The sequence below is a fragment of the Coffea eugenioides genome, chromosome 7, assembly GCF_003713205.1.
Source record: "Coffea eugenioides isolate CCC68of chromosome 7, Ceug_1.0, whole genome shotgun sequence".
Classification (NCBI taxonomy): Eukaryota; Viridiplantae; Streptophyta; class Magnoliopsida; order Gentianales; family Rubiaceae; genus Coffea; species Coffea eugenioides.
The window spans coordinates 13,110,802-13,137,783 of NC_040041.1; the positions used below are offsets into that span (position 1 = coordinate 13,110,802).

Genomic DNA, 26,982 nt, shown 5'->3' on the forward strand with positions numbered 1-26,982 from the left:
TTCAAATGAATGTATGCACCACTTATAACTAACATTAATCATTGCTGTATTTAATGAATCTGCAATATATTCTGAATTTAATTCAGTAGATACGTATTTTTACTTCAACACACGTAAATATAATGTATATAACTATATATGGTATGCAATCCCAATTTGAAACAACTACTGTTCACTTAGCCTTATCAATAAAGAAAAGTAAAACTAAACTATTACACTTTAGCTCCAAAAAAAAAAAGACCTATTACAGTTTCAAAGAATAATAGACTGAGGCAGGCAAAATAATTTAATCACATACACACAAAAAATGGATACATGCCCAGTGGAGAAAACAATTTGCACTCAAACAAAAAATAAAACGCTGGGAAACAAGACAAAAGGAAAAACGCTTGACTTTTATCTATCTATTGTGTTCCGGAATTTGTTCTCTAGAAAAATCTTATATATACTGATGGTGTATACACTATCACGGTTGGATATACGACACATATGCAAAATTTGAGTTTCAAATTCAAATTTAGATTATGTATCATGCATCTAATGGTGAAAATGTATACACTGTCAGTAAATAGAATCATATACATATATATATATATTTGTGTGTGTGTGTAGATGGATAACATGAAACAAATGAGCTCAAGTGGGTGTGAAGTTTAATTTTTCATCTATATTTTTTGGATTATAATTAGAATCATTAGAAAAAAAGGGATGAGGGGAACAAAAGAAAGTACCCCAAACTTTGAGGGGTATAGTGAAAACAACCATAAAAATTGTTGTCATGTAGTTACAACGGGTGCATTGCATCCGTTACAAAAGCAAATATGGAATCTTAAAGAAAATCTAAAATTCATGCGTCATCTTCCACAAATTTAATCATTGCCAATACCAAAATGGAAACAAGCAAAGATTTGGATTCTAATTAATGTCAGAATCCAACGAACAGCTATGAAGATTGAAGACTGAAGACTCCACCAGAACTCATTAAGTTGTTCTTTAAACAAAACCAAGAAATCATATCTCCAACTCGGGTTTAGCAGCAGGTATGTACGCATAAACGCATTGAGATGCAAATGGTGGAAGACCAGCTCAAAACTAGTTGTGTTTGCATTGATGATTTTTAACTTGTCTTTGGCTTTTAAGATGATAGTAATTTATGGACTGTAGCTAGTGATCTTCTCCTTTTTCTTTTTTCCAGTTCAGAGAAGATTGGTTTTAGAAGTTATATCCGGAATTTAGAAGTTCCTTATGTTTTTTTCAACTAGATTGGTTTTAGAATCTGAAGTGAAAATGGCAGTCCTGAATTTGGTTGAATTCCTGGTTAAAAAATTCTGTTCGTCTCCACAAAAACTGGAGAACTGAAATGGGATATCTAATGTGGTTTGATTTGTGGTGAATCTTGGATTACACTGCATATCTGATGCATTGGCATATTTAACACATAAATCTACCTATGCAGTTATAGAGATTATCATTTCCTCTTCATTCCGCAACAGTTATTCAATGTGCGTGATATCCATGTTTGCTGTTTCAGCTTTTTCCAAAGGGAAGAAGAATCTGATTAAGGAATCTCTCAATCAGCCAGCTAGTCCAGTTTACTGTTGATAATCATGAAGCAACAGGAGATGGGACAACATTCAGGCCAACCACAAGAGAAATCAAAGTCGGTTCATGATTCAGCAACGGGAACAACGATCAACAAATTGGTTCAGCCAACAGCATCTGATCAAAATGCTTCCCAACAGATGTCACATCCCTTGGGAAAAACCAGCAGTCAGATGGTCGAAGCTCAGAATCATTTCCAACAAGTATTATACCCTACCAGAAATTCGACTTCTGTTGGACAGGAGCAAGCAAATGCAGGTTGTACAAGCATTTTTGACTTAGTTGAGCAAGAAGATGATCGACTACACAAGAAGCAGCGATACCTCCCAATGTCCTTTCAGCCATCTCATACCTCAGTTTTGAAGGAGCAAGAAGTTCTAACCGGCAAAGCGCCTGTTAAAAAAGATTCAGGAACGTTAGTCTCTAAACCAGGGATGTGTGCTCTACGATTGGCAAACTACACAAGGCAGATGCAGCTAAGGCCTCAGGTATATATAATTGAAGCCAAAATGAATTACTTCCATTTATTATTCTACAAAGCTTAAGAGTTTGATCAAACATAATTAAACAGGACAACAACATTGAGTTTTGGAGAAGCTTTGTAGCTGAGTTCTTTCTCCCTGATGTCAAGAAGAGATTGTGTGTTTCTTCATATGGCAGAAAACCTGATGGCGTTGTTGATAAGGTCTGTTTGCCATACCTTTTCTTGTGGGTGAGGTATCAGAGATTCTGGGTAGTGGAAGATGCTCTTATATAGAAATGAGATTTAAGCTTAACGATTTCCCTATGCAATCAATATTTAATATTCTGAGACTACATTTAATATTCTGAGACTATATTTAATATTTAATATTGCTGATAAAACATCATCCTTTCATGCCATTATTTCATTTATTGCAGGGGGAGTGGATTTGCAACTTATGCAAAGTAACGCCTGGTCATGGTTTTGGTAGGTTACTGGTCATTGTGCTTCACATTTATCTCCCGTTGTGCTTCCTTTTTTGCCTTGCTTCAAACTTTTAGAACCACCCCCGTACAGTCTATATCTTTCAGGTTATCTGCTTCCTTGTCCAATGTGAAATTTGGTAATGGACAAGAATGAGACCACATAAATGATTTGCAAATATGCGAATAGCATTTTATTGTTAGAGTTTTTCTCTTCTACATTCCTCTAAAGAGATTGAAAATGCTTAAAATTTGGTACTAATAATGGTGAATGAACAAGAAAAAGGAATCAATTAAGATTGTAGACAGAAACATGAGATTTCAATGCAATATAGACCATGGTTCAAAGTCTTGGCCGAGACTGGGATGACTCGACTGAGTTATCATCGGAACGGACCTCTCCGTTCCGATACCAGGATGAGATGATTTCGAGATACATAGATCACCGAGAAATTGGTCAAGTCACCAAGAACTCAGTCGAGAAGTCTCCGATACAGATAGTCTCGGCCAAGTCGGTTCGAGTCATCCCGAGTCAACTCGTAAATTTACATTTTACAGATTTTCTTTTGCTAATTTTTTTATTATTTTTGTTTAGCATATTTTTGAATATTATTCACAATTTTTAGCATATTAAATGCTTTAAAATTAATTTGTGTCTCACCGAGACCGTGATCGATATACCGAAGTTGATGTAGAATGGTCCGGGCCACGACCGCGACCGCTACTTTGAACCATGATATAGACATAATTGATCACTTGTAAAAGCTGCTTAAACAACCTTTTTGTATGCCACTAATATAGGAGCAGCTTCTACTGTGAATAGACAAAGAAGAGAAGAGAGCAATATGGGCTTATGCAAATTTCAATTTAGGAATTTTAAGTGAATGCCAGTTATAATTTTCACAATTTTTTTAACTCTTCAATTCCCATTTATCATGTAACAGATATTACTACTGAAATACTACCAAGGCTGTTCAAAGTCAAGTACGAGAATGGTGCCATAAAAGAGCATTATCATCTGGAGATGCCGATCGAGCACAAATATTCAAGCAATCAAACTGTCCTGCAATGCGAAAAAGTAACACATGAGACTGTGTTTCAGAAACTACGTGTGTATCATGTAGGCCGGCTTAGAGTTGCATTTTCTCCAGACTTAAAGGTTAAAGAAGATTTTGTTCTTGTTCCTTTATACAGAAGAATCTCAACTTCTAGGGAATAAAATGTATCTCCATGTTCAAGAGTCTTATTTCCACATCTTCAAATGCCAACATCCATTCTGGTTTTCCCCATTCCACTGAAGAATCATTATCTATTTTTAGAAAAAAAAAAATATAGCATATTAACTTATTACCTGATTATTAGTCACTGAAATCTCTTACTTTTCCTAATGTGGTAGATTTGCTCATGGGATTTCTGTGTTCAACATCACGATGAGCTTATACCAAGAAAAGAACTTCTCCCCCTGGTAATAATTATTTCCTTTTCTAGTGTTGCAATATCATGTTATAAATCCATTTTGTTCAAACTGTATGGGAAGGTGGAGTGATACTTGAAGAAAAGTTCTAGCTTTTTTTCTTTTTTTGGTGGTAATAGATAGACTCCTGAAATGGACAAATTATGAGGAGCTAATTGAGTGGATGCTTGAAAGAAATTATCAAACCAGTTAAGCAAAGTGCTTTCACCTGAGTTAATAGTTTATACCTTGATCTATCAGTCTAAAATTAAAAACGAACAAAAAGATTGAAAATGCCTGAACAGAAAGTTTACACGAATCCATACAATGCTTTAAGCAAGTTGAATATGTATCTATTGGGCTTGTCTCTTTTATTGAAAGCAAAAGCGAAAGGAGAAAGATAAAGAACTCCATATTTTTTGTGCAAAATGTAGAGCATCACATTCATGTAAAAAGCCAGTTATTGAAGCCAATTTCCTCCAGGTAAATGAACTTGGACTGATATCAAAGAAATACCAAGATGCTAAGAAGAATTCAGCGTTGCCTGCTCAAGAAATAGAAGCTAGCAGCAGTGAAAAGTAAGTTGTTTCTTGAATTCTGTATCCTTGTTAAGATGATTATAGCGAAAAACTCTAAGTTATTCGCATGGGCAATGTTGATACCACGCTTTCAAAAGAATGATTAAAAAATGATAAACATCCGCAAAGGTTTATCAGTTTAATCCATTATCATTTCTTTTGGGCAGTTTAGCAATCTTAGCTGGCAGGACCATGTTTCTCATGAATGTCTCCAATCTTTCCATGTGAATCTGACAAATGCACAGTAAAAATTGTTTAGTTTCTTAAAGTGGCATGATTAATGAGTCCTGTTTTTGTTCTTACCTCTATTTCTGGAAATTTGATTTTATCATCTTTCGGTTATTTTTACTTTTCGAGTGGAACTATCAGCTATTGTTTGATTGGTTTCTTTATCGACATCTTTTTCTTTGGTTGAGAGGAAGTGGGTGAAATGGAATAGGGACTTTTCTAAGCCAACTATGAGACTATCTGACAAACACTTTAAATCTTGTAGGTTCTCAAACTCAGTTAGCCAGTTAACAAAGGCTTTGCAGCCTATTGTGAATGAACTGGGATATGAAAAGCGGTATATGCGACATCTTCAGGTATCACGTTTAATGTCCTTCACTCCAAGCCTTGTATGGTTGTGTTTTTAACAACTTTTGCATCTGGCAAGCGACAAGTACAGTATTCCTTTTTTTTTTTTTTTTTTTTCCAAATTGCTCGTTCTAGTGGAATAGGCGCAGACTCAGTAATTGTGATTTGAGGATGTAGTGATTTCAAGGGCTTACTTCACATGACATTGCTTCTGGCTTGTTGGTATATGAGTTAAAAGTTGATTTACGAAATGCTGAATCCAAGATTCTTGCTTTTTGGGAAACTGTCTTTCAAATACTTTTGAACATGTTTTCAGATAGTCTAGTTCTCATGGCATCATACTCAACGGCCATGGTACAAGAACCAGGACATAATTATATGCATATGTCTGAACCCAAAATTTCTTGATGCAAAAAAATGACTGTCTCTTTAGCCGGCATTCTAAGGGATGTCAATTGGGGCTGGTGCCCGCCACCTGCGAAAAATATATATATATGTATATACATAATATTTAATTTAATTAGTTACGAACTTATAATAATGATATTATTAGTTATAAATATTATATAATATATATTAATATATGTAATATAATTGATATTATCAATTATATATGTATACTAATAGAAATTAATAATTAGTTATACTAAATTTACTAATATATTTATACTAAATCCCTAATTACACTGAACATATTAACACTTTTTTCTAAAAAAAAATACAATAATGATTTAGTGATTGTATTTATTACAAAAGTGAAAACTTGGCTACTTTAGTTGTATTTTTTTTATTATGTTGGATTGTATTCAAATAGTTTTTGTTTGATTGTTTTTATGGGTTTCAATTGTGAAATTACAATGGATAATGACTTGATGATATGTTAATATTTTAGTACTTAATTATTTGCTAAAATTTGACTACAATAAAATTATATAATAAATTTTTATTAACCTCACGTGGAAATCGGGGGACGGGGCGGGGGAAGTAGTGGGCAACGGGGCTGGGGGCGGGGGAGGGATCCCTGCCCCAAACCTGCCCCGTTGCTATTACTACTTGGCTACTTGCATCATGAAATTCTTTTTGCACCTTCTTCAGAGAAAGGCTAACCAACTCTGAGCCTCTTGCTCATATATTTTCCTTTGTTTATTTTCTATTGTTTCTTCTTGGCTTCTAACAAGCAACCATTGCCAGTTCAGGCTTTCACACAATGTTACCTCAGCTCATTACCTAACTGCCATGCAAGAGTTGGCACATCCTCAATCAACATCCACCATCATCTTATGTTTTCCACTTCCATGATCTCATCTAACATTGTACCATCCATCGTCAATTTGACAATCATCATCTCATGTTGAAAAACAGCAAAGCTAATCATCTTCAATTAACCATAGTGGAACAAAAATTCTCATCTTCACATCAATTACCACTATCACCATAACAGCATATAATAACTTGTGTAGTCAATCTTCTGCTTCATTAACCTTGTTTCCAAAGCACTTCAGAAGCGTTTGATCAGCATGAACAACTTAGGAGATTCTTGTCCTACCATGTTGTTTGATCAGTTTGGTATTTATAAAACTTGACTTATATGGTTCAGTTTGACTATACTCATATTAAGCGATTGGCTGATATTGTTAGGTAGGTTAATTTTAATTCAGATATGATTAGGGGTGGGCAAAATTACCCGTTAATCCGAAAACCCGCCATATCCGATCAAATTTGATCTGAAAATTAGGATACTCGATCCGTATTATTTGATCGGGTCAAAAGAGGGTCTGTACTCGCTTAGACGCGGGTCAGATTAGGGTCACATAAATAAAAACCCGCGGGTACCCAACCCATCCTGCATATACATATTTTATTTTTTTATTTTTATGCACATACTATAAAATAATATTTTTATCACTAAATAAGCGATTCCATTGAACAAATTGTATTACAAATATGAGAGACTATAATTTATTTACAAGAATCATTTGTAGAGGTCATGATCTTATGTTTTATAGAAAAGAGTTTAATTAATGTGGAACATATATTTAAACAAATGTGCTACTTAATTCAAACTTTTATTGATTTTGAATTCTTTTAATTTTTAACTTTTTTGTGTATTCTCTACACATGCTTGTTTTTTGGTAGGAGACTTTTTTGAAAAAAATCTTTATTAAATCTTAGATGAATAAAAATACAAAATTAAATTAGTATAAATGATTTTTTTGAAAGTATTAAATGATAAATGGGGTAAGGCAGATCCCCGTTGACCCGATTCTTTCTCAACGGATACCCTACAATTGGATAGCCGTTGATATGCAAAACGGGTAAGGATTCGAAAATGACTGACCCACAAGGTACCGGTCGGATCAGCCAAATGGTGCACGGGATAGGTACCCGATCCATGCCCACCCTAGATATGGTTGCTTCTAGCAAAAAGTTTAATTTCATATTTGTGGTAAAGCTTTTCCGGTTCATCTTTCTTCAGCATAAATAAGGTAAGCCCTTCGTGGCTTTTGTTTTCGGGCAAACTACATTTTACCCCTTATAGTTTAGTGTTTTTGGACATAACCCTCCTATGGTTTTAAAAGCTATACATAACCCCTCATGGTTTGAATTAAAGTATCAAAGTGATGAAAATGATCATTCATAATGGAACTTTTAAAATGTCAAAATTACCCTTATTTAAAAATTAAAATGATTGAAATGACCAAAATATATAAACGTAATATATGTGATGCATTAACTCCCTATGGTTTTATATTTTACTATATAACCCCCTTATTATTTAGTAATTTACCATATAATCCCCTTATGATTTTTAAAATATACACATAACCCCCTCTGTGTGCTTAATAAATAATTTTCAACTTTACATAGGGATATTTTTTATATTTTAGGTAACTCCATTATGGATTGCAAATTTTGTTATTCTGACACTTTAATCTAAATCATAAGAGAGTTATGTATAGCTTTTGAAATCATAGGGGGATTATGTATAAAAACACTAAACCATAGGGGGGTAAAGTGTAATTTACCCTTTATTGTCTTACAAACTGTCATTATTCATCTTTTGTAAGGAACTTAACATGGATTCAAAATTAAACAGATATGTTTTTAGATATTCTTAGTTGTTTATGAGAATCAATTTCTGTCGATTTTCGTAAAATGGTTTCTTTTTACATGCTTATGGCCCTTTTATATTATGAAATGGAGTAGAGAATGAGATAGCTATTGCCTCTTTATGTTTAACCTTGATGTATCTATGTTTTGTGGTTTGTAGACATCGGAAATCATCAGCTCTATGAAAGATATAGTGGATTATAGCAGCAAATTTGGCACTGGACCTATAGGTAAGCTTTATCAAGTAATACTTTTTCCATGTCCCATACGAGAAGCACTGCTCTTTTGATCCTTAAATCAAGATTTAAAAAAATTAAGGAATCCATTCCATACTCAATGATTAGTATGCCCAAATGAGCAAATAAGATAACTGCAACTTTGTTATAGTAGAAAGAAGTGAAATTGGATTTTCATCTTCAAATAAAGAAAACAAAACTATGACCCAAATTGAAAAGTACCCTAGATACTTGTAACTGCAGAAAATAAACTTATGGATTACTCAGTAGTAGAACTATTATCTTTCCAGTCATCATTGCTTCCATGTAACAGTTACATTTTTGTTATGGTAGTTGATGCTGTATGCAATTTACATTTAAGCATAAAACTCCATATTCATGTTAAGTGTTGAAAATGTGTACACACAACCTCAACTCTGCGTGAGTGTGTGTAATTTTTTTTCTTTTTTGGCATTTAAAATGTTATGTGTCTAGAGAAGATGTTGTGTCCTTTCTTGTGAAGGCTAAAAATTATTATGCTATAAAGCCAAAATAAACACGACAGAAGGATGGATTGTTGCTTAATATGCAGTCTAAAGGACCCTACTAAACTGTGATAAAAAACGACTAAAAAAATTTTTTACAATTGAATTCAAGATCATTCTTTCAACACTAAGCCAACAAAAATACAAACGTGTATAGAGAAAAACTAGAGCTTCTTAATCTTGTCCTTTTTTGTTTAATCTTTTAGAGAGCATGGCCAAGTTTACTCATTCATTCAACACTCGGAACCATTATTCTGCTCAACAGCAGCAACAGCCTCTTGCAAATGACCAAAGTTCCGCACCAGCAGCTTCTCTTCATCTTTCAGCTCTGAGCAAAGATCATGCCAAAAATCCCACAAATCAGCTTCTTTCTGCTGGTCAATCAACTATCAAAGCACCTCAAACAAGCCCTTTCTTCTCTATGGCACCATCATCATCAAAAGTCCCCCATCATACGGATACCAGCAGCCTGGGAGGTGAATCATCTTTAGCAATTCTTCAAGACTACTTGAGGAAAAATCCAAATCTTGGTAAAGATGCAAGTTTTAAAGGAGCTGGCGATGCAGAAAATATGGGTTTCAGTTCTCCTTCTGCTAGCGGAGTTGGTTCTTCCAGAAGCAACGTTCAGCAGGAGGATGATTTTGAACAGCGATTGATGTCCTTTTTTGATGGCAAATTCGCCTCCTCGAAAGGTTTCCAGTCCAATTGAATATTGTCCTCCCAACATTTCCAACTGGTGTTGTTTTCTATCTAGAACTTGTTGTTTACTAGATTTTTAACTCTTGCAGTAAATGGGATTTGGAGTTTGTAACGTCCTTTTAAATTTCTTATGATTTTTTTTTTTGGGGAGATTTGTTTCATGTTTTCCTTCTTCTTTTCCCATTCTTGCTTTCTCCTCATGCACGTCTGGATGTTCCAGTTCTGCTCATCCACCTGCAGTACCATTTGTGTATATGGTGGTAATTGTGGTGCATTGCGGCCTTCTCTTTTTTTTTTTTTTTTTTTGAGAGTGCTAGAATTCTATATCACGTTGGAAATGAGGAAAGCTAATGAGCAAAGCGAAGAGCGATCAAAGAGCAGATATATTGAATATAACACATATATTTGGCTATGATGTTGACAGGAAATGAGAATATACATGATTGATTGAGTCAGGGATCATAGAGGAAATGAGAATATACATGATTGATTGATCCCTGTGCATTCAAAAATCTCTGTGCTAATTAAATGAAGCTTCGCCTTCAGGGCCGGTGTCATATCCTCCTGGCAAAGGTCCTACAAAATCGGTAGTAGTATGATCATATTAAAAATCTTTTGCTCATTTGTGCTTCTTTCCACCAGCAAGAATACGCTGAATTTGAAGTCCTCTGCTGAAGGCTTGATTGAAGAGCAGTCTGGTTTGGAATTCTGAGACAAACGGGAACCAGGCTAGAACGGCAATCGGTGTAAAGATCACCAGCCCCATGAGGTATTCATACCCTCTTGCTAGAGCTTTGGCTGAACCCCACATCCCTATGCCCTTCACAATAGGTCTGCATGCTTGTGCTATCTGCACCCGAAAATCAAATTATTTAGTCTTTCATACTGCAATGCAGACAATGAAGATTTAAATGGACCTAAGAAGCGATATGCACCTGAAGTAGAGCCCATCCTGTTGGTAAGAAAGCCAATAAGCTGGAAAAAATGTCTCCAACCGTAAGACTGAGGAAAGTGAACATTATGCCAATGGTCACCAGAAACCCAATAAACAGGAACATCTTCAGAAGTCTAAACATCAACTGGAAATCTGCACTGAACTTCTTCCTTCCCATTGACACTATCTGTAAAAAAATATATAAATAGAATTTCATCGACCATGGAAAGACAATCAATCTTCTGGAGAAAAATGAATTGTTTCAATGAAGAGGAGGATCTTAGAGTGCACTAATTAACCTTCAGAATAATCATCACCGCAACAATGACCAGCCAAGACAGTCCATAAACCTGTAATGCAGCGGGGAAAAAAAAATAAAGAAAAGAAAATAGACATTTAGTGCATGTTAGATCACAAGTCAAAAACTAAGATGTATCTTTGGAAGAAGAAAGAAACCACACAGTCCAATGGCTCGTTCTCACACTTACCATGATACTTTTCTCATTATTTGCCACATGTAGATGATAAACAATACCATACTGGTAGAGGAAGAAGCGCAAGGAAAGGAAAATTTCCCAGAATCTCCCTAAGAAACCTGTATGTTGCAGGTGCTCTTGCTCCTCATCCCACCAGGACTCCCAACTTTTGTTTGCTGGAACACCAATACCTCCACGGTTACCTATCCACTTCATCCAATCATCCCAGTCTTCCACTATCTTCTGCCACTCAAATCCCGATGGATTGAAAAGGAAAGGAGCAAACAACCACGAGACCACAAGAAACCACATTGAAAATGTTAGAAAAAGGAAAGCAACAGATTCCGTAGCCGCTGATCCATACATTTCATAAACTATGAGCAAAACCATAATCTCCAGTGCTTTCGTGAAATGGCTTCTTGAGTACATCCGGTAATTTTCTGCAAACTTCTCATGTCTTACGACAAAGCCACGACCAGTAGCTCTGTATTTAGCCCCTCCATGTATAATGGTACGCCCAAAATAATGAACCTTCGTCCCAAGAGAAAAGGTAAAGAAAACAGGTGCGAGCTGGAGCTGCATGATTATTACGTCACCAGCTGCAGTTCTAAACCCTCTCTCTAGACCGATCTCCATAACCATCGGCAACATCGTCAAAAACCCAATCTGAACAATAGATTGTGAAGCCATTGCAGTCCTCAAAGCGTTATCTCTCCTGGATCTTGAAAATTTAATTATGGACTGCTCCAATCCACTGAGCGAAAGATAGAGCTTTCCATATAAGAAAGCATAAACAGTAAGGACCACCATCTGTGCAGTTTTGAAGAAAAAGCCCATGTCAGCCGGTAAAGGACAACCAATAGGATATCTCAAACCAGATTTTTCAATTACTCTACAAATTTAGCACAGAAATACAGTACTCTAAGAATTGTTTGTCTTCCAGCATGTACACTAAAACAAAATTTAAGGTTATCTTGCATGGACAATCAGAACTTTGTAAAGTGCTTCAATTCACAAGACTGAAAAATGCAAGTCAGAAAATAGTACTTGGTTTCTGAAATTTCACTTTACATGATTTAGGCATATCCCAATGTAGAAAATCATGTCTCAGAGATAATTCACCAGATCATCGTATTGCATTTTGTCTAGAAGACAGAAAAAGTATAGATCTTTCCCTTTCTCCAAACTTTACCCACACACAATTATTCAGAATAATTGGCCACCATGTACGGTAGGAAAAGTGTTTCGTTCCTCCTAAACCTTTCCTGCCCTCTTAAGTTGAGGCCAACATTATTTGATCAAATTCACATGAATAATGCCTCTACAATTTAATAAGCAGGAAAGACACTTCCGCAGAAAAAGATGTTCATCCCTCTGATATTTCTAGACAAGTTAGATAAATTTTCTAATTAATGATCCAAACGTTCACAGCCAAACAATTTTGATCAACATTTTCATTATGAATTCCTAAAAGACAATACTATCATGTGTCAATGCAGGTTTATATCTACCAGTATCCTGAACTTACCATGGAGCCGGCATAGAATCCAGTGGTTGTGTAAAAGCACGACAGCATACGGAAAAAGTCAAAACGATGCCCCAGTCTGTATATGTCCCTGCTAAGTGACTGCTCCCCGTTACCACATGCCACCTTTGCCTCAAAAAGCGAGATTTGGTTGAGACCAACATCTCGACCCTTCCCAACTTGGATATACTCATGGTGAGTGATGTTCCCGCGTCGTAACGTAGAATTGAAACCTATACAACAAATATCATGGAAATATCATTCTCTGTCAACCTTCTTTCTTTAAATGTACCATTAATGTCACTTTCCACTGGAAACAATTGTGAATCTAGATAACGAAGTCAGAAAATTTGGGAAACTCACCGGCAAATATGTCCTCACTGAGATTGATGCCCGTTGAAGCTTTACTGATACCACCACGGGTAACGTGAAAAATTCTATCAAACACATCAGGATGTCCATAATGGAATCGAACCCTAGTCCAACCCATTTCAAGAGAAGAAATTAAGGTTTATCTAACAAGTTGCAAACAAAGAAGAAACAAAAATCGGGGAAACAGCTCAATAAAAATTTATATATACATTCATCAAAGTATATCCACACACATGTACGTTCGTTCTTGTCCTCTAAAGAAAATGGCATCAGAAAAATATATAACAGTCTAAAAGAAAAGCATCTGAAAAGATGTGAGAAATTGTCTTGGAGAGACAATGGTATGAGGACCTTCCAAGAAGAGGGAAAACATTTCATCTCCAAGCATGGGATTATTACACTTACAATTTAAGTGGATATCTATCTACCCCCTATCCTAAAATTTCATTTGGCAATACTCAAAGGTCATAAAATTTCACTTGACCATCTATCCCACATTAGATAATAGATACGCAAACTATTACTCCTTTGATGGCAAATGACCACAATTACAGTAAGGAAGACGTTTAGATAATAGATACAAAAGAACTTGCACTTTGATGTGAGAAAGAACATACTTCAAGGGCCTCGCAAGAACTCTTTGACCAATAGTGACAAAGCTTGTTTCTTGATTTGACATAAACCAAGCCAAGGACGAAACACTGTTCATGTTAAGATTGTGTTAGATGAGAAAAATTTGGGGTGAAACAAGTTGAACTAAGCTACATAACATGATATTCTTACCTTCCAGTGAAGATATGCTCGCGAACACCAAGAATTGTCGGTGGGCGCACCCCATGATCCTCATTAAATTCCTCAAGTAAGTTACGCATTTTAAAAGCTTCTTCCAAATAGTTGTCCTATAGAAGGAAGTTTGTCATGTTTTCTGACTCAATCTAAATTATTACGGGTTCAAAAATCTGAGGTTTTACCTGGTTCATATCAATTGTCTGCAGAGCTTCCCCTCTAGTAAAAATGATAGCATGGTTCTGATTTTCTGGCTTTCCTTCTCCCAACTTTACTGCACCAGGTAGTTTTATGCGATAGATTTCCTTCATCATGAACCAAAATATAGTCAGACTTGAAGCAACAAGAGAATCAGCACGGTAATATTTTGTGGATAAAATATGGTTATACCTGATCAAGATTATCGACCGCTTTTACCAATACAGAGTAATAAACTTTCTGCACTTTTCCACCTTCCCTTTCTTCAACTTCATCAATGAATGCAACACGAAGAGATGGATTGCTAAATGAGAAAACCAAAAAATAAGACATTATTAACATATAAACACATGGATTAAGAAATCAAGAGACCGAATCACAACATCCAATGTCCAGAAAGAAAAAACTTACTTGACCATCAAATTCAAAATATCAGTCGCACGACGATCCCCACTTCTCTTCTGGTTTCCATAGTTCTGACAGGTTGCAACATATGTAAATTTCATGTCAGCTATAGCCTCTATTTGGGTATACATAGATCTTTGGCTTTTCTTATCTTCTTCTGATGGCATTGTAACTGCTCTATACCCTTTGAGTATCTCTGCAGAGTTGAGAGTCAATCAGAAACACAGAAAATGTAATTACTACTTTAATAAGGTACTTGGTTATATGAAATATGCTTTTATTTTGATAAACAAATTGGGTGCAGTTCAATTAATTCGTTTTATTGATGGTTTAAATTAATTGCAGAGCGTCATGCTGTATGATGTTGGGTAAAAGTTACACAGTCATCATTTATGAAACTAGAAATCTACTAACTGGGTCAAAAAACAAATTCTTAAGATGTTGAGACATAATTCCAGAAGTATTGATATAAATTTCCTCTTACCACTTTCTGAAGCCATGTCAAGATATGCCTGAAGCTTCAGTGCCCTTCTATAGTACATCATTCCTCTAACTGCAGAATGAATGATTTTGTAACAAATATAGAAGTATTGAACAAAAAATGTAAATAAAAAAAGTGCAATAAGTAATGTGTCTATAACAAACCCGTTCTGCTTAAAGTCTGTCCCCTTAAGGAGGCCCAGTAACGCAGCTGCAGTATGTTCTCCTCATTTTCCCAAACTTCATACTCATTACAGTTGAGACGTTCCAGAAAATTATTCCATTCATCTGACAAGGACATAGGGAGATGTTGGATAAATAACACAATAATTTAAACAACGCAAAACCAAAACAATGATCAATAGAACAAGGGGTAATCAGGATGGACCTGGATAAATCTTTTGGAGATAGTATATGATTGAAACACCATCTTCATTTTCCATTTCTAGGTCAGTCTTTGAGAAGATAGTCTCCTCACTGTAGTAGGGAGTCATGACACTGCAATTCCAGTGGATATGGGGTAACTACATTTTCAAATTTAAAAACTGTTCTAATGCTTAATTACCAATTTGGATCGGCAATGACTGATGCATCTTGAATAAGAAAAGAAAAAATTTGTATTATTCTTCTGGTTGAAATAGAAGTCTACACTTCCATATGATGAACAACTATATTTATGATTTTTCATTAATTGATCAAGTACTCAAAAGATTCTTGCATAGATGTGGATATGCATCTCTCTATAGTACAAATTGGATTAGCAGAAGCATCAAGTAACAAGATCAGAAAGCTTATGTCATTAAAAGGTCATTATAGCTCAAATATGCCATTTAATTTATCAAACAGCAGCTTACCTGAATGAGAGCATTTTACGAACTCGAGGTGCCCGTGGCATGTCCATGAACAATGAATTTGCAAAAAATGAAATCCTTCTACGTGCTTCAAGGTTAGTTGGCACATCAATAGCAGATTCTTTCACAGTAAGGAGGAGATAAAGACGACTAATCTGCAAATGGAACACAATCCAATGTGTTATAGGTAAAAAATCAGTTGCTCTGCATATATAGGTAGACACATCTGTCCTGATCATTTTGATGACAATGCTGCAATTGTTATTGATCAAGGACCTTTTATAAGTCATTAATTGAATGGTACAAGTACAAGGAAAGGAGGCATGGTATATTAACGAATGAAATCCTACATTTGAAAATATATGCATACCTGTTCTTCCCATTGTGCTGTAACTACAGGAGGGTAGGCTATAGCTGACTTTTCAAATAGCTGTCTTCCAGAATCTTTGCTAGTATGACCAAGTTCTACCAGCTCACTGAAATAAAATGAGCAAGCAAATGAATTCAGTGTACCTATACTAGAGAAGAACCAAAAATCTGTTTGTGCCACCAGAAATGAAAAAGATATCGAATTGATAGCTATCAACCTATCTACTTACCGGACTTCATTCACCATCATGTCCCGCGTTACCACTTCTAACATGTCCTGTAGTTTAAAGACCACAGAACCTCCCTGAGATGGATCGGCATCTTTCTGCAGCAAATGTTTTGAACAAGAATTAAACTACTTTTAAGACTTGTGGAAAAATGTCTGGCATCCTATAAATAATTCTTGCTATTAACTCACCAATATCTCCACAAGCTCCACAAATTTGTTAACAAGTTGAGGAAGGGAACCTGCTCTGAAGTTTGAGAGGAATGTACCTTTTGAAATACTACTTTCAACTTCTTTGATGATGATTCCAATTACCCTATAACATACTAAACAGAATTACCATCCGAATAATGATATGATCTAATATTCAAGAATACCCTTGACAACAGTAGTAAAATTCCAATAACGGCTGAGATGGCTAAGTGATAAAATGGGACACAGTAAAATTAAGAAAGCTAGAAGTTTTGCCATGAACCTTTCCTGCAAGTCAAAAAGCTAAACAACATGCAGATATTGGGGCAACCAGGGGGGAAGAGAGATAGAGGGAGCCACAGAAAAAGAGAGGGAAAGATAGATCGATAGGGGAACAGAGACTCAATAGGGGGAGATCAAGGGAAAAGAAAAAAGCGAGATACTATAACAACCAAAAATTTGCAAAGTTCAACAAATAATCAAAGCCATGAGCAAGAACCAACTAAAGGTAATTTAGCATCATGAGAGCCATATTGAAGAAACTAACTTTTGCAGCAGTATCTCTAGACTGCAGAGGTAGATAACATGTAGAAGACAGGACAAGAAGCCAAAAGCTATAGAGAAGTGGAATAGACAACCTTTTCTCAGTTTCCCCAACAACCAGGGCATTCAAAACAAGTTTGAAAGATTCATAGCACTCTATAACAGCACATTTCATGTATTCATCAGCACAGATACGTTTCCAAAGGTCAGCATCCTTTGATCGAAATTGGGCTGCCATATCAAGTGCAATAGGGATCTGCAGAACAAAAAAAAAATTAACAGGACAAAAAGTAAAGGATTAAGAAAGACTTCAGGAGATGAATGCTACCTTGCTTGCAAGCAAAAAGGGTGGCCACTGAATTATCTTCAAACTAGGATCTGAGGAATAAGGAACTAATAACAGATCCATCTCCCTGAAATAATAAAAATACTCAATTTAGGCTCCAACTCCAAAAGGATAAAAAAATGATCAGGCAGAGAAGAAGTAAGTTATCAGAGGCTTTCCTGTCACTTATGAGATCTTCTTCGCGAAAACTACAAATTACTTCATTCCATAACTGAGCAAATTTTGCAGCTTCACTTCTCCTGCTTGCAGTAACCTGCAAATGCATATAAATTTTACCCCATTTTCTTTGGTGGATACTTAACACCATTGGTACCTATCACAATTGCTGCTCAAATGAACATTAACCTCATCGAAATGTTTTGACAGAGAAAAGCCTCTTTTCTTGGTTCCTTTAGAAGGCACTAAGTATGTGTTGAAGGCACCAGGCAAAGACTGGAACCTTGACCGGAGCATGCCTAGGGTGCGGATCTGTGAAGAAAAAAATGTGGATGTGACTTTGATCACAGCAGAAATTACAGGATGACATTTGAAGAAAAACCAGGAAACAATGAATGATTATGATAAATGCATGAAAAGTGGCTACTCATAGGGATGCTGAGTAATTTTACATCCATAGAAGTAACCAAAATGTACAAAATGATATAAACAAACTGCTTAAAATTTACGTAACCAGAAAATTTGCTAATGTGCAAACCAAAAGAAAGAACAGTTTTACACCTACGAAGCTACAAAGATGTGTTGAAAATAGGGAATACATTATAGTCTTTTCTGTGATGATGAGAAAATAAAGTCCCTTTCTTTCATTCTACTAGTTGCATTCAAGAAATAATTCTGATTCGAACTTGAAATTTCTCAGTTTTGGAATATAAGTTTTGGTTTTCATACATGATTAAGCCTTTAAGGACCATTGCAGAGGATCATTGCAGATGGTTTTTATACATGAATATAAGTTTTGTACCTCTCCCAGACGATCAAATGCCCCAATAACACCACCACACAGGGTCGAGAAAATTGCATACCAAATCTGAGTGTCCAAAAAATAAACCTGCATAATAACTTTTAATCATATCAGATACTTATTCTGGACAAGGAAGCTTATTCACTTCTTTGTAAGACCGAGAAGAGGAGACAAGAAAGACACACCAATAGCACTGGTGCCCAAAGTGCAGCTACAGCTCCATAGTTGTGCTTCGCTGCATCATGTATAATTTCTTTAGTGTCAAGGAAGTAGGATAAAGGAGAAGTATAAGAAACGACATGCTACAATAAAACATCTACCATAGGGAAAAAATTCATGCCAAGCATACTGCACTCTGCGTATATTCATGATATCCTTTGTCGGCTTTATCAGAGGCTTTATCTGGAGTTTAAAATAACCATCATATTCAAAGAGCTAGTAAATAACAAAAAAGAATCTTTCCTCTTCTTAATAGTGGAAACAAAAAAAAAACAAAAACTAGAGATGAGGCAAATACCTCGATCAAGTAGCTAACTGCGAATTTGAAACATAGAAGTATGACCCAAAAGAGAGTGTATCTGGTTTCAGTGGAATATGAACGGTTCAGAACATGTTAAATGATAGTACTTAAAAGGACATTAGTGCAAAGATGGTCCTAGTTCAACATACTTTATTAGTGCAAATTGACTTTCATGCATTCCCCTTCCCACGTAGATCCTTGGCTGCAAAAACAAGTGCCAAGTCATTGAGAGACGTAATTGTCTTAGGAGACATTCATGGGAACAACTGTTAGAAAATGCATCTTTATTGTTTCTGAGTACCAAGGAATCAGACCAATTAAAAAAGAACTGTGTTGATAAGCCCAAAACTATGTTCAGATACCTTGGGTATCTAAGAACTTTTTGCGATCTATGCATTACAAATATATCTGCTATGCAGTTATAGATTTGTCATGTAATACAATAAGCATAATTCTGCTGAACGCATGAAATTTTATCAGAAACCAAAGCCTATTTTGTAAAGCCAGTTTAGGTGATTCAAAAAAATTTTAACACTTAATTCTGAATAACTAAGTAATAGTGCAATTATTAACTAGCCAGCAATTTCACTGGCATGTCAGTGGAGAAACAATTAGAGTTATGAACTGTTAAAAAGCAAAAACTACACCAAAAGCTTAAACATTGAGACTACAAAGTAAGAACTAACCAAATATGGAGAGGAGTAAAGGTCATCATCTTTAGCTACTGATACACTTTTGCATGTAAAGATAAAGACGTACATCATTTTCAGCATTATTATTTGTCAAAAATTATGTGTGCATTCAGAACCTAAAAATGTCACTTGTACTGCATGTATATTCAAGTAAAATTTTTACCGTTAACAAAATGCTATTTGAAGAATTCTCCTCCCGACCTATAACTAAATCACTGAATTAAAGATCTAGTTAACTTGTTTAACCTAGAGACAGATAATTATATGGATGAAATTTAATAAAGATCTAAGTATTGCTATCTTCTATTCCTCGGTGTACAGTAAAGATTGAAGCTTACCATATTTGCACTTATATCAGGATTTCCACTTCATATTTATAGGAGGTAATTTTTTCACGTAATCCACCACTTCTATAACTCTTCATATACCATCAAGTGAACCAGTTTGACTTCATGTCAAAACCCCCACCATGTTCAAATCAAAATAGAAGAAACAAAAAAGAGGAAAAAGAAAAGGTAAAGAACCATACCTGTGACCACCACAGAAGAAACCTTATAATAAGCCAATCTGAGTTCTCAATCCAGCGCCGGAGCATTGGAAAGATAAACAAAACTGCTGCCAGCAAATTAGGCAGAAGGTATATAGCCACAGCCATGAGATATAATGGAGGAATACCCTTCATTTTATCAAGGAAGGATAAAACATCTTTCATATTTCCCAAACGTAAAAAAGAGTTATTATTTTGGTGGAGGTAACACAGGGGAAGGACAATGGACCATGCAAGGCTGATAACTATCTTGAGAATGTTCCTCGCTACATCTGTGAATTTCCATCGATGGTACCCGGGAAAGTTCAAAATAAGGTCCAAAATACCTAGTAAAGAATACAAGAAGGATATTAATCTCTAAACAGAGCAGTCCCAAAACCAGAGACCTAACATTCCAAAATACAGTATGACAGAAAATTAAATCCCTGCCTAGTGAGAAAGTATTTGGTGCAAACTATTAAAGCAGCATTTCAGTTCCCAGATGGTGCAAAACACATATCAAAGAGGCTGTGAAACAAAGATGTCAGTTAAAAAGGCTGCAAGAAGACAATCATTCTCTTCCAAATGCCCAATGTTATATCCAACATCACGTGAACTGAGAGCAATATAGCAGTAAATTTCATTTATACATTTTCTGAGGAGACAAAATCCCAGGTTATCACACCCTATACCAAATCATTAGCAGTGAATTAATTAAAAAACAAAACTGAGAGCCCACTCTAGTCTAGTTCTTCCTCTATCCATGTTTGAACAACAACAGTTTGATGCTATATTAAATTAGAATGCCTACTTAAACAAAATCATCTGAATCTAGCTTGCTGTAGGATTTAGGATATCACACTAAAACAGTCCAAATCGCAGTATCTCTAGAATAACAAAAGTGAAAGGCTTCATACCATGATATTTCTACAACCATCTGAAGGTCACAAACCATTTTTGACAAAATCAGATACTACCAGTTACCTAATATAAATAAATTGGCTAGGAAACTTGAACTAAAGCACTAGGAATGATAGAGCAGCATAATACATGACAAGGGTGGCAGGAAACTATTGTATGTCAGAAACGAATTTGAATTCTAGGTCCTTTGATTATCTTCCAATATTAGCATTTCATCAACTCTTACAAACAAAATATTATTAGAAAAAAATCATAAAAATGAAAAACCATTTGGCATTGCAGAAGCATGATAGCATTTGATAAGGTTTGAGAACAACTACTAAAGGCATCAAAGTTATTGCTGCAGAAACCAAACAAGAATTACATACTCTGAAGGAAGCGCAAAAAGGCTGCTGTCATGAAAATGCTGGACAGCTTGTATAAGATATCCTTTTGGAAAATGTCAATTAAAGAAACATCACTCCAAGCTATTATAACCATGGCCTGCGACAAAACAATTCCAGTCAACTGCTGAATCAACCACCAAAATTAGGATAAAGGAAAAATTTGTTTTATGAATTTTTTATTGGATTAAGTCAATCACCTGAAGAGCAAGTATATAGAATGTCCAGAGACGGTCAAAACTTCTGAATATATGCCAAAATGTTCTGGTCTCAACAAAATAGGATTTGCCTGTTTTTCCTGGCTTCTTTCTAGACGCATGTTTTCCCTAAAATAGGAGTTGTATGAAGAAAAAATGCAGAAGACTAACAAATAATGAAAGGAAACTGGATTGGAATAAATACAGACCTGACCCACAGTGCGTATTGATTTAAAGAAATCACCATCATCTCTCATAGGCCAACCCAAAGAGAAGCAATCAGTAGACCTGGAGGATGTTGACCATGTAATGCTTCTAAAGAAAATGAACAAGCATTTCATGTTTAGTCATCAAATAAACCATTTAAGCGTATGCATACCAGAAGTACTCGTTGAGGTCATCATAATTGCACCAATCTGAATGCGGGGCTTTTCCATTTTTGCTCTTTTTGGCTTCCTGGTGGAAAATAAGCACCAAAAAGCTAACCTCTAGAGAGACACTCTCAATGTCAAAAAAAATTATGTGCAATTTATGCATGAAAGTACCTTTTCAATTACTCGGTAAATAGGTGTTATGACCTTCCGCAGAAAAGATTCGTCATCTCCACCATAAGAAGGCCTGATGTTTTCTCCTGTGACGATGCTGACATTTCCAGCCAAAAGACCATGGAGTTCATAAGCCATCTGAAATGTGCATAAACATTACCACGTGATATACTTTCATGTTTATTTCTAATAAAATCAATAGTACGATCATTGTAAGGAAAATTGAAGCACTGACATTATGAAATATGTAGCATAGGCACTCTGGCATGAACCGGACATTAGCAGCTTCACCCCATATAAGAAGATAGAGACCCATGTATAGTAGTTTCCTTTGTTGCACTTCCTCTTGTCCTTGAGGGAGACTAGAAGCAAGAACAGTCATAATTCAGATCAGAAGTTCAAGATCATTCAAGGTAAGAAATGAAAATAAGTAAATAGAAGGAAGATGAAAATTATCTGACCGTAAGCTGTGTTTTCTTCCCAAGTATTTGCACCATGTTTTATAGTTTTTGAAAATCTTGTTCATGAGTGCATCAACAGCACGATCGTCAAGCTGCCAATCAGCTGCACGTTTAGTACTTACTCTTTTGACAAGCACAGGCAAAGAATTTTACTTAAAAAGTAATAGAAAGGGCAATTAGATGGTTCAACAACAATCGCTAGAGTGAGCAAAATGTAGATGCAGGAATATGATACAGGACCAGTTCAAAATCAACTCATAAGTCGGTCAAAATGCAATTTTATATCATTCATTAAACGTGGGTGGTAACACAAATGATACAAGAAGCTAAAAATTGATTCTGTTATCGCAACAAATTCAGATTCTCACATCATACAGCGTTCCATACCTTATTCAGTGGCTCAGGCTTCGGAACTAGCCTTGCGTGAATATCAGCAAGCAATAGAATTAGATGTTCCCTCTGGTTCCTGACATTGTCCCTCTGTAGACGTCAAACCCATGATAAATGATCACCTTGACAAACACATGATCATTAAGTGATAAAGATAATTAAGTATCTCTTAAGTACCTGAAACCCGAACATGGCACGCAGCCAATCGAGAAGGTCCAACTCCCCAATTTTCTGTCTTTGCTGCTCGAATGTGGCCGGCCAATTCAAATTTCGTGTGTTCCGGAGAGCAGAAACAGCAGCTTTAACCTGGTATGAAGCAAAATAGTAGGAGTCTATCATCTTAGCCACATATATTTCTATATGGGATAAAACAGTCCAGTTTTTTGTCAAGATCAAGGCAAATGTGCAACCTCATCAAGCTGCATAATGGACTGAGATGCCCCAGCAGAATCCAGAGGAAGAATATTATAAGGAGCGTAGATTTCCTTCTTGGCTTGGACATCATTTGCTGCGGCCATAATCTGTTCACATCATCAAATAGAGAGCTTCTTATCCCAAAATCAGAAAGTACATGGTAGATAGTTTTGGAATCAACAACGAATTGATATTCTACAAAGACTGACCTCAGCAGAAACTTCCTCAACTTTTTCAGTCTTGTTAACTGCACAAAGCACTTCAAAAAGAACTCCAGCAGTCTGGTAAGCTTTGCCAAGCTGAGCCCTGCGGAAGGAAAGTTTGGTACCAGTACAGCAATTGACAATGAGAGCAAACACAACATCTTTTAGCTATGAAAATAGCCCTGGATAGATTATATTACCTATCAGCTTGCTCCCCCTTGTTGAGTGCCAAAACATAATGCTCGTAGTATTGTTTGTAAAAGCTCTCAATTTCTCTCGCATCTGTCTTTTTGACTCGGGAAGCAAGACTCGATGCATTGTCCTGAATAACAGTTTATTCCATTAGTCTTCAAGCACCCCAGCAAGTTAAAATGCCCTCATCTTCCAAAAGAATTGATCAATATAAAATACATTTCTTAAATATGATATTCAAACACGAAGAGATTTCTGGAAATCTGGAAATTGGACATTACAAATATGCAAAAGGAGCACTGAAACATCAGCTAAATACTCAAACCATTTAAGACTTTTTCGATTCACTTACCTATAGAAATTTATTGCATAATAAAACTATTAGTTCAGAGCTCCTCTCTCTCTCTCTCTCTCCATATCCCTTTGTAGTACATCAAAATTGCTTATCAAATAAATGCGCACACAAATAAATCATCATTTTCGTCTAACTCAAAACCTTCTCACAAATGTGAGAAGTGCAATTGAAGTCAATAGAATCCCTGAAACTATAAAAATTTCGTACATTATTCTACTAATCATCATCTCCCCATTAAAAAGGAGTATAAAATTGAATTAATTCGTTGGGTAGAAAAACAAATATCATTCAATTACCAAATTCTCCCTTTCTTTCCCAACACGTCATACATACTTTATCCCCCAATTTCAATCCTCTACTCTTCTCTCACATCACTAAAATGTAAATGCACCGAAACAACATTAATTCCCTTTTAAAAAAAGAAGAAGAGGAATAAAGCGAGAAATAATGATCACAATTAAAAATCAAAATAGGGAATAATTACCCGCTCCAATCGCTGAAGAAGACGTGTCTTGAACTGCCGTACACCACGTCCACTCGACGTCTGGTCCAATCTGTGGGCCTTCTCAAACGCATAAAACCGACCTATACATACACGAAAATCATATAACCAAATATACGAAAAAATTTCTCCAAAACCAAAAAAAATAATAATAAAATCAATGTGGAGAAAAGTTTTTGCTACGTACAGAGATAGGCGACGCGAGGGCGTTCTTGTTCGATTTCTGTGGCGACTCGGAGAATGGGAGCTATGGACTGAAGCGACGAAGGAACGACCTCAGTGTCGAAGACTTCCATGGAGAACGTTGTCATGGCAGCGCTCCGGGACGGCCGCCTCGACAAGGCGCCTGCCGTCGGCGTCGCCGATTCCTGTCCCGTCGTCGACGCCATTTTTTCCGTCTACTCTTCCGCTTCGCTAGCTAGCTAGCCCTATCAAGCTAGCCAACCATCCAGTACCAAGCTTCTAAACTAACTCACCACCTTTTCTCTCTCCTCTCTCTATCTCCCCTTCGCTTTTCTGCCTGCAATTCTCCTATCTCTGATCCAAACAAACAATATATCAACGTTTAATTGTCTTGAAATCTACACATTATCACACACACAATTACTCATGTATATCTATAAATTTGATCCTTCCTAAATCTACACCATAATTACTCGTAAATTGTTGCAGAAAATCGATAAAGAGAAAGAAACAATCCAAAAAAATCAAATTACGTAAACAAAACAAAACTGTATTATTTGCATCCTTCTTCCTAATTTCTTTCGATAATAATTACACACACAGAGAGATATATATGCACAAATTAATGAATTGATTCTTAACTAACTTTAAAATGCACCTACCTAATAATGTTTTCTTCTTAATTTCTTCCAATAAGTTAATCATTCAAAAAAAAACCGGAGATCATTAAATATACACAAATACATACATTCAAATCTCAAAAAAAAAATCTAAAATTGATTACTCAAAAATTGTTGCAGAGATTGATAAGTCGAAGGAGATACTGGAACAACCAAATTAACTAGCAAAAAATGTACCTGTTTACTAATATTTTCCTAAATGCTTGACTAATATTAACAATGTAAAACCGAAAACAGAACAGAAGATTGCTTACGATCAAGAAGGAGAGAAAGAAGACAGCTAGCCTTCGCCTGCAATTATTATGATTGATGAAAACACGAAAAAGAAAAAAAGTGAGAATAAATTGTTCAACGAATTTGAGAGAGAAGAAATTGAGAGAGAGGAGAGAAGCGGAAGTTAGAAATGAGAATAATGCAGATTGGAGAGAGGATTATAGGTCCGTACCGATGAGCGGAGGCAGCTGAAGGGAAGGGGCGTTGGATGGTAGAGATGGAGGGAAGGAAGGGGGAAATTTAAATGGAGAGAGAGAGAGGAAGAAGAGGGAAAATTGGTGGGACCCATGGGTTGATACGGAGACGAGAGGGACAGTTGGAGCTGGGGAGGGAGTACGTGGTTGGAGCTGAGAGGTCACCGGGTTTTGACAGTTGAATTGGTCTCAACTGATTTCTTCTCTTTTCTCTTTCTTTCTTTTTTTGTCTTTTTTTTTTTTGGTGCTCTTTTCTCAAACAATTTTTTTCTTGGAATATTGGTTAAATTGGTTCTTTCATTACCTTTTTCTCTTTTTTTTTGGTTATCATGACAACTCACAATTTACCTTCAAAAAGTTTTACAAATGTTCTTATGAGTGCATTTCGGTTGTAGATTATTTTTTTGAATATAATTTTAGAGAATATAGTGTAGTAATTTTTTTGTAATGTAATGCATTTATGCAAAGTTTCACGAAATAATTTCTCAACCCAAATGCATTATTAGGAAAACTATAAATAATGCAATTAAAATAAGGATGTAAGTAAATATACATGCAATATTAGATGCTTGACTCAAGAAATGCTCGCCCTACTTTATTCTTTTCTGAATTTAAGCTCAATTCGAGTTAAGCCAAGTTGAGCTCAATTCAACTCTAGTTTGGGACAATGTCATCCTTTCACTTACATAATTCATACAATTTCATCCTTCAACTATAATTTGAGATGATATCGTCACTTAACTTTATAATTGGGCCAATTTGGTTTTCTGCTTTTTACTAACCAACTTTAGGAGGAACAAAATCCTCAATGCATATTCTTTGACCATGGACAACAAAAATACCAAAAACTTATGAAATACAAATCAGGGAAGGGAAAATTGCTTACAAAAAAAAATATTGCGCAACTCAACTGCTTACCATAAAACTCAATTGACTATTGTAAATTCTCAATGCACAGTTGGACAT

The 26,982-nt window shown here is 35.7% G+C and overlaps 2 protein-coding genes across 2 annotated transcripts; one reads left to right on the forward strand and one right to left on the reverse strand.

The window, feature by feature from the left end:
- Nucleotides 1-1,607: 1,607 nt before the first annotated feature.
- On the forward strand, nucleotides 1,608-9,734 carry LOC113776952 (transcriptional corepressor SEUSS-like). Its single transcript, XM_027322005.1, has 9 exons — nucleotides 1,608-2,090; nucleotides 2,174-2,287; nucleotides 2,556-2,655; nucleotides 3,492-3,706; nucleotides 3,944-4,012; nucleotides 4,484-4,578; nucleotides 5,072-5,162; nucleotides 8,426-8,495; nucleotides 9,232-9,734. Exons 1-9 carry the CDS (start codon nucleotides 1,608-1,610, stop codon nucleotides 9,732-9,734), a joined length of 1,740 nt encoding a protein of 579 aa, XP_027177806.1.
- A 609-nt stretch (nucleotides 9,735-10,343) lies between these two features.
- Nucleotides 10,344-25,024, reverse strand: LOC113778250 (callose synthase 5). Its single transcript, XM_027323583.1, has 42 exons — nucleotides 24,874-25,024; nucleotides 24,669-24,769; nucleotides 23,838-23,959; nucleotides 23,644-23,740; nucleotides 23,431-23,541; nucleotides 23,198-23,326; nucleotides 23,018-23,110; nucleotides 22,631-22,722; nucleotides 22,405-22,531; nucleotides 22,170-22,307; nucleotides 22,004-22,080; nucleotides 21,834-21,912; nucleotides 21,628-21,753; nucleotides 21,413-21,527; nucleotides 20,127-20,470; nucleotides 19,055-19,107; nucleotides 18,903-18,963; nucleotides 18,706-18,787; nucleotides 18,571-18,620; nucleotides 18,386-18,472; nucleotides 17,773-17,895; nucleotides 17,582-17,680; nucleotides 17,410-17,490; nucleotides 17,177-17,337; nucleotides 16,539-16,662; nucleotides 16,351-16,445; nucleotides 16,122-16,227; nucleotides 15,755-15,906; nucleotides 15,289-15,398; nucleotides 15,066-15,188; nucleotides 14,905-14,973; nucleotides 14,427-14,616; nucleotides 14,208-14,319; nucleotides 14,003-14,122; nucleotides 13,815-13,930; nucleotides 13,649-13,732; nucleotides 13,023-13,135; nucleotides 12,663-12,892; nucleotides 11,147-11,944; nucleotides 10,958-11,008; nucleotides 10,660-10,845; nucleotides 10,344-10,574 (listed from the first exon to the last, which is right to left on the reverse strand). The coding sequence occupies exons 1-42, from the start codon at nucleotides 24,995-24,997 to the stop codon at nucleotides 10,344-10,346; spliced, it is 5,682 nt and encodes a 1,893-aa protein (XP_027179384.1). The 5' UTR covers nucleotides 24,998-25,024.
- Between the last annotated feature and the right edge of the window lie 1,958 nt (nucleotides 25,025-26,982).

Excerpts from the sequence above, each read along its gene's own strand:
- LOC113776952 (XM_027322005.1), top strand. The coding sequence starts at position 1,608 with ATGAAGCAACAGGAGATGGGACAACATTCAGGCCAACCACAAGAGAAA. Across the intron at positions 2,656-3,491 it reads GTACAGTCTATATCTTTCAG|ATATTACTACTGAAATACTA; the intron begins GTTATCTGCTTC and ends ATCATGTAACAG. Across the intron at positions 8,496-9,231 it reads ATTTGGCACTGGACCTATAG|AGAGCATGGCCAAGTTTACT; the intron begins GTAAGCTTTATC and ends TTAATCTTTTAG.
- LOC113778250 (XM_027323583.1), bottom strand. The coding sequence starts at position 24,997 with ATGACAACGTTCTCCATGGAAGTCTTCGACACTGAGGTCGTTCCTTCG. Across the intron at positions 22,532-22,630 it reads GGAAGAAAACACAGCTTACG|TCTCCCTCAAGGACAAGAGG; the intron begins GTCAGATAATTT and ends TCTTGCTTCTAG. Across the intron at positions 12,893-13,022 it reads CAGTGAGGACATATTTGCCG|GTTTCAATTCTACGTTACGA; the intron begins GTGAGTTTCCCA and ends TTTGTTGTATAG.